Source organism: Halictus rubicundus, chromosome 10 (genome assembly GCF_050948215.1).
Source record: "Halictus rubicundus isolate RS-2024b chromosome 10, iyHalRubi1_principal, whole genome shotgun sequence".
NCBI classification, from domain to species: Eukaryota; Metazoa; Arthropoda; class Insecta; order Hymenoptera; family Halictidae; genus Halictus; species Halictus rubicundus.
This window is the reverse complement of record NC_135158.1, coordinates 14,502,404-14,510,095: the sequence shown is the minus strand read 5'-3', so window position 1 is coordinate 14,510,095 and position 7,692 is coordinate 14,502,404. Positions and strand designations below refer to the sequence as shown.

The 7,692-nt window shown below is 51.9% G+C and overlaps 1 protein-coding gene across 1 annotated transcript; it reads right to left on the bottom strand.

Annotated features, from left to right (window-relative positions):
• Positions 1-1,314: 1,314 nt before the first annotated feature.
• Toll-7 (Toll-like receptor 7) lies at positions 1,315-7,391 on the bottom strand. The gene has a single exon (XM_076794287.1). It carries the CDS (start codon positions 6,723-6,725, stop codon positions 2,628-2,630), a length of 4,098 nt encoding a protein of 1,365 aa, XP_076650402.1. The 5' UTR covers positions 6,726-7,391; the 3' UTR covers positions 1,315-2,627.
• Positions 7,392-7,692: the final 301 nt, after the last annotated feature.

The following is a 7,692-nucleotide window of genomic DNA, read 5'->3' as shown; positions in this document are numbered from 1 at the left end:
GCGTTTCAACGACCGGTACAGAGCTGAAGGCGAAACAAATTCTTTGGAAATGATTGATTACTTATGGATACCGGTAATATCTGTGCGATAGTTGGATCCGAACGACACCTGGTCGCTCGGCGGAAGAAAGAGAGTATAGTCCCGGCGATTTTCATCGGCACTTACCGCAACTATGCGTCTCGAAACTTTACGAGTAAACTTTTCCGACTGGTTCTATTCCCTGGACTTTCTGCTACACGAAATAAAACTCTACATTAGTTGGATGCGGACGTTGCGCACTTCTTTCTTCCTATTATCGTCCTATAAACGGCGCGTTTAAACTTTCAAGAACAGAAACTTCTCCGCGGGATTGCTATCGAACGGGAAGTAATTTCTTGTATGAACGCAGAACCGATCCGACGGAAACCCACGGCGATCCTCGTTGCTCGTTTGTTCGTTCGACGAGCAGGTTCGCGACACGATTTTCACCTGTTCGCCCGTCGAAAGAAACAGATTTTCCAAATAGAAACGTTGGTCTCCGTGGTACGTGCAGCCTGCGGTGGTGGTGTAGGTCCCATTAATAATGTAAGTGTGCAGATGGTGTGCAGTGAGTGCGCGGTGGCGCTGACTAGGATCAATGTTCCGTTCGCAATCTATATAGTATATAGTACAGTATATGTAACGATAACCGGCTATATGAGAAACAACACCGTTACGCAGGTTATTTCCACAGAACGTATTTGCAAATATTCCGATCAAACCTAGGATAGAATAGACACTCGAAAACAAACAGTGGCGAGAGCCGCTCCGGATTGCGTATTCTTGAAATCCTTCGAACCGGTGACTGTTATAAAAATAGGCGAATTCAGTAGAAAATACAATAAAATCGATTTTTTATTCTATTCGCGTGCAAACACCGCGATGGTGGGCGCGCCGAGGAAATTAGCATTGAAAAAAGTCAGAAAATGTTAGGAAATCTAAAAGTTTGATTAAAGCGTGCGTTGCTGAAAATTATACAGGGAGAGAGCGTGTCGCAAAAAGAACATCCAGGATGATGATGATAATACACTGAAATGTATTAATTAGAACGATCCTGTGGCAACGGAAACATTAACGGTAAAGGATGTTTAAGGTTGCACCTACGCGTTTGACAATCGAATAACTTAATGGACGAATATGTGACATTTTTGAAAATGTTGACTTCCTAATGGACGAACAGAAAAGTACATCCTAATAAATTTAAATGATCATCATCCAGTAAGCTCTCCGATTGCGATGTAATTTTTGGGGCGGATCGGGTCAGGGTGTATTAATCAGATATACGATTCGCAGGTGTATAATAATAACGTATTTTATAAATTTATTCACATGATTTAAATAAATCAAGTATACAGTTAAGTTTACGGCGCATGCGCTGAACGCGCGTCGGTGTTCACGGGTGTCGCGAGCGCATGCATTTTTCGCTTCTCACTCTTTTAATTACCATTTTGTTGTCTCTCATTCATTCTTACGCGATGAATAATATCTTACACGAGGCGACGTCTCAGATATACATATTTACATATCGTACAGCATTCGATTGGACATATAAAATTACAAAAAGGTCACTCTACCTAGTCAAGAATCGAAAATTGAAGCTAGAACTTTCTACGCGGCGGAACTGTCCGTATTACAGATATGTACAATGTACACATACGTACACATACGCTGACGCGCGTACACAGCTTGCGGCCCCTATTTACATACTGCGCATTTTTTTCATTTTCTCGTTTTGTATAATAAATATGTACACGCGTGGAAATGGATCGCCGTTTAAGACGACCGCCCGACGATTTCGCGCAAAGGAGACGGCTTGTTTATACTTTATTGCACAGTGAAAAGTCGTCAAGCGAAGTGGAAGAGGGAATAGAAGAGTCCCAGTCGGACTAGGTTCTCGCGAGACGCCATTCAGAAATTCACATAGTACAGTTTTGCGCGCGCGCAATCTGTTCCTGAAGGGGGAGAGCGAGCGAGAGAGGGGCAGAGAGAGAAAGAGAGAGAGAGAGAAGGTGGTCGAGGTACCGATACTATCCAGCAAAGAAGGATGAAAGACAACAAAAGAGAGGGAAAGGGTGAAGGATACAGAGCGAACGCAAGGGAGAAAAGGAAATGGTACAAGTGGAAAAGTGGACAATCACGCTTTTACCGATGAAACAAAGCAACAGCGAGAGCACACTCGACCGGTAGAAAAAAGAATCGTTTGCAAGCAAATATTTCCAAAGTAGTTATCGGTGCTCGGCTAATCGTATGTATGTGTTCGTACCGTCGTGCGAATACTACACCCCGTTCCAACGGGGGTTGGCCGTAACAAAGCGAAAGTTCGATAATCTTCGTGCCAACACGAAACTCTCGTTTATCCCGTAACCTCCGATACTCGATACACGAATCGTAATCGAAAATATATCTTTCATTTATTCAACTATCCAAGGTTATCTCGCGTTGATCACGGGCAGAACAAAAAAGAAACAAGTTTGGAAATATCTGTCGCTGCGAGTATAGACGCGAGTCCCTCCCCTTTGCGGCGCGGGCACGAAAAGCGGGGGGAGAAAAAAGAAAAGCTTTCTCCATCAGAGAAAATGTATCACAAGCAGAAGACAATTCGCGCGGAGCTAGACGAGATAGGCCTGGCCGGAAGATGGTGGCGGCGGCGGTGGTGGTGGTTGTTGCTGTCTCCAGGCAGTTCTCTCGAGCGTCGAATAATCCGAGTCGATGGACGAGTATATGTGTTCGGACAGCGGTCTCCTGTGATCCTCGCTGCTGCCGCTGCTCACCGTCGTGTTCGTGGCGATGAGATTGCTACCTGGTACAGTAACCGCATCTCGGTAGGCGTGATTGACGGTCAGCCTGGGCTGCGGCGATGAAGGTGGCGGTTGCTGTTGCGGCATGGATACCGTGCCGCAGGAATAGGCAGGCGGCGCATGCTGCAACATTAATGCGGTCGTTGGGGACGAGTCTTTGAAGAAAGACCTTTGTCTCTCTTGCGCCCGTAGCGTCGACATGCTCGTCTTCTCGCTGCCGACGCCGTCCAACGTGTACGTGTTGATGTTCCGTTTGTAAACGAGCGGCGACGATTTGTTCTCCATCGATATGTCCCCCATATTCGCCAGCGCTATCGCGTATCGAAGACGCTCCCAGAACCTCTTCTCGCCCCACGTGAGTATCGCTGCCGCGGTGCGGAGGTAAGGCCGCAGCTCGGGATCGCGTTCCACTTCCGGACACGCATGACCAGCCTGTACAACGATCAACTGAGTGGTCCGACCGCGGAGCGCTTCGTGAAACGCCGCACGGAATTCGAACCGTGACCATTCGGTTTGTAAGAAATTACGGGTTAGAACGATCAGTACACGTCGGGACGCGTCGACCGCTTCGAGGACGACCGGCGCCGGGGTGGAAGTACGGAGTACACAGGGCAGATCGCGATGATGCAGACACAATCGGAGACCAGCGGTACCGTGCTCGAGCTCCACGGCCAACGAGTGTAGCACGAAGTCCTCGTCGTTCGGACTGTAACAAACGTAACAATCGTACTGGCGTTCCCTGTCGCCGTCGCAACAAGCGCTCATCGTCGCGGCCGACGGCATCGTCGCCGTGCCGGTCGATTTTCCGGGTTTCGCGCGCAAGAATCGTAATCCGTACTTGGAGTATGCCCAAGCGCCGACCGGCTCGCGGAATATGAACGCAAGAACGATGATTACCAATAGTACCAACACCGCCGACAGAGTGGCGGCGACCAGTGGCAAATAATCGGACACCATGATGCTCTCGATCACGCCACCCTGTGAAAAGTAATCGGAACAGACGGTCTCGTTGACGTTCAATCGACGCCTGTAAGCCGGCCTCGCGTCGCCGCCGTAATAGCACCAAACGTCGCTCGCGTCGACGACCTTATGAGCATTGTCCGAAACCCAGGACGACAACTCCTGCAGGAATTTACACCGACAGGACCATGGATTACCGCCTAGAGACAGCTCGACCAGCCGCGCGTTCAGAGTGACCTGCCAAACCGGGAAGGTCACCAATCGGTTACCGCTCAATCTCAATATCTCTAGGGAGCGCAACGGCAAGAACGTCAGGTTACCGATATACCCTATCAGGTTGTTCTGCAGATACAATTCGCGCAGATGCGAAAGACGCTCGAACTCGAAACCCTTCAACTCGTGTATTCTATTGTCCTCTAGATGAAGAATCTGCAGATTGTTCAAACCGTTGAACGTACGGTTCTGTATCGACTCGATGCCGCTACCGTTCACGTAAAGCACCCGCATGTTTTTCCGTCCGATAAACACATGATTCTGCAGCTCGCGCAACACGTTACCGTCCAGATAGACCTCGGTCGCGTCCATCGGTATTCGCCGGGGTATCTCTTCGACACCGAGGCCGGAACAATCGACAGCGTTCGTATTCCATGTGCGGTCGTTGTAACACTTACAGCCAGCCGGGCAGGTCATCTCGCAGTCGCACGCGTCGAAATCACAGCAATGACAGAGGGCGAAACAATGGGCCTCGTAACGGCAGAGGAATTGTTCGGATCGGGCCGTCGAGGCGGGCACGATCGCGACGCCACGTGGACCGGAAGTGCGGCACATCACATTGTCGAGATCCATGATCCGCGGATACTCTCGGGTCGACGTTTGATTGTTGATCGCCGGCAGCCAGTCCATTGAGCAGTTGCAGTTGAACGGGTTCCCGCCGATGTAGAACTCCGGCAACGGTCGATCCTCCGGGACTTTAGTCAGAAGCAGCGACGTCAATTCCATTGTCTCGACCATGTTCGCGTACATGTCGACTCTGGTTAGGTTCACCTTGTCCGCGAAGGTGTTCGGTCGGACGACGCTAATATAATTATTATTTATAAAGAGCAGCTCGACGCTATCCGGAACGGACAACGGTGACAACTCGGTGATTCGATTATGACTCGCGTCCAAGGTTTTCACTTTCGAATCGCGAATCTCGTAGTAGTTTCCCAGGCTCTCGATGAAGTTCCCGTGTATATCCAACCATTTCAGGTTGCCCGGTATGAACGCGTAGTCGAACCATTCGATATGATTCTCGGAAAGATTTAGCAACAGCAGACTGGCGATGCTGGTGAACACGCCGTTAATGTCCGACAGGAAGTTCCCGTCCAATCGTATCGCCTCGAGCCGTGAATTCTTTTCGAACGCGAGCCTCTCGACGTGCTGCACCTTGTTCCTCGCGAGATTCAGGATCTGCAGGTTCGGTAGGTCCCACAGCATGCCGCGCGACAGATTGCCGATGTCGTTGCCGATCAACCTCAGGCCGGTTAGCTGATGAAGATTGCGGAACGAGCCATTGTGAAAATCGCTGATCCGGTTCTCGCCGAGGTCGAGGGTTTTCAAGAAAGCGAGGTCGCGCAGCGCGTCTGGTACACCCGTGAGCTCGTTGCCGCTCAGATCGAGCTCCTTCAAATCGGAACAGTTGCGAAACGCGAGCGGGTCGATGCTCGCGACAGAATTGCCGGACAACGCCAGACGGTTCAGAACGAACAGCCCGTTGAAAAGCCGTTCTCCCACGGTGTGAAGCTTGTTGTCGGACAGCTCGAGGGTGTGCAGGTTGTACAGCGGTGAGAACGCGTTGTTCTCGATCCGATCTATGGAATTGTTTCGTAGATCGAGTATCTGCAGGAAGAAAAGATCTTTGAACATACGCGCGTCGATGTGCGTCAACAAATTGTAAGACAGGTCGAGTACGATCAGACGGATCAGCCCGAGAAACGTAGTCTCGTCGACTTGGTCGCTGCCCAGCCGATTCCCGGCCAGTTTCAGGACCAGCAGCTGCTCCAACCGAGTGAATATACCCTTCGGCAGGTCGCGGAGCCCGTTGTACGCCAGGTGTATCTCTCGAAGGTCTCTCGTGCTGGCGAACAGCCCTTCGGGCAACGAGTCCAGCGAATTATAACTCGCGTTGAATGTGCGCAGCACGGTCAGCCCGGTGAGCGCGTCACTCGCAATTTCTACGATCGCGTTCCGTTGCAGGTGCAGCTCTTGTAGCTGGCGCAGACCAACCAGCGGACTGTTCTCGGGCAACCGCGTGATCTCGTTTCGGGACAGATCGAGAACCCGCACGTCCGCCCGGCAGGGCTCGGTGTTTTCGCTGATCGGCAGGTCCTGCCGATACAGACCGATGTCGTTCAAGTCGCGCAAACGATTACCGGTCAGGTTCAACGTTTGGAGATTGTCCAGACCGCAGAGAAGATTCGCCGGTAGAATCAGCAGATTGCTCTCGACGATCTCCAAGGTGTGAAGCTCCCTTAGACCGAGAAACGAGTCGGCCGCGAACTCGAGAACACGGCCAGCACCCCAGACCGAATTGTACGTTTGCATTGTCAATCGTTTCAGCTCGAGAAGCGGTTGGAAAGCACCCTCCGGTACCCGCAACACTTTGCAACCGTCCACGTGCAGGTCGTGCAAACTGGTCAACCGTTGCCAGGTTTGCGCGTTGAAGCTGCTCTCGAAATGATGGACGTCGCTGCACCGGATTCGCAGCTTGAGGGCCCCGTCGAGGGACGGCACGAGGCCGGTGATCGCGGCTGGATCCAATACTCGAAGGGTGCAGTCCGCGGAGCGGGTATCGTTGCCACCCTCGGACAACCACTTGCAAGAGGCGCCGACCGTATCCGAGAGTATGGTCGATGCGAGGCAGAGGAAAGCCGCGTTGATCAGCGTCAGAAAAATATATTTCGCTGTCATCTTGGGATCGTCGCACGGGAGAGATAGCAGCACGGCGGGCCACCCCCTTACTTTCGCGAACTTCGGTTAGGCTCCGCCGATATTTTCTATCACTTTCCGTATAACAGGGATACTATTTCGCACCCTTGCTCACCCCTTCCTCACGGACACACTCGCGCAGCGACGACACACGCACGCACATACACACAACGGATACGAGTGCGAGCGCGCGCGCGCTCATGCACCTCCTATCACGTAAGTACGGACCGGCCCATTTTTCTTGCCCTTTATTCGTAGTTGGCTGGTGGCGAGCCACCCTGCCCTACGTCTTCCTCCACTGTATCTCCACTCGCGATCTTTCCGATTTACTTCACTCCGACCCGTTCGTCTTCTCTGTCGTTCGGCGGTTTCGATCCCCCTCGTCGTCGATGCGTGTGCGTTGCGGGTTCTACATACGCCCTCGTTGATCGCACCACTCTCTAGATACGTTCTACGTGGTCGCACAAGTCGCGTCGCGTCGCGTCCCGTCCCGTCGCGTCCCGGTAAGTAGTACGAACACGCTTTAGCGAAGCGACAGAACGAAAACAGTCTGTGCGAACCCGTATCGGCGAAGCGACCGTGCACCACCGTACACACTCGCCTCGCATCAAGCACTAGCACTGATCCAGCAGACCGCCGCCGCTGAGCGCGCATCATCGGCATTCCCGACCGTTCCTTTTCGATTTCTCTAGCCCCCGGCAGAGGTCGCCACTTTATTAGAATACCCCCGCAGAAACCCGGCACGAACAACAGCCAGAACGCGAACCGTAGGTCACCGTAGGGCCCCGCATAGTCGCCTGGCTTTCTCAGTATCGGTAGTTCGGTAACTGCTGGAGAATTTCCGTTCACCTTGATCCGACGGGTCTTATCGAATTATGAACTTTTATGAATTCCAGAAACGTGTAGCGATATAGCTGAATTTGTAGCCGGAGATGTTTTCCAGCGCGCG

Bases quoted from the DNA above. Each gene is read 5' to 3' on its own strand.
- Toll-7 (XM_076794287.1), bottom strand. From the start codon at position 6,725: ATGACAGCGAAATATATTTTTCTGACGCTGATCAACGCGGCTTTCCTC.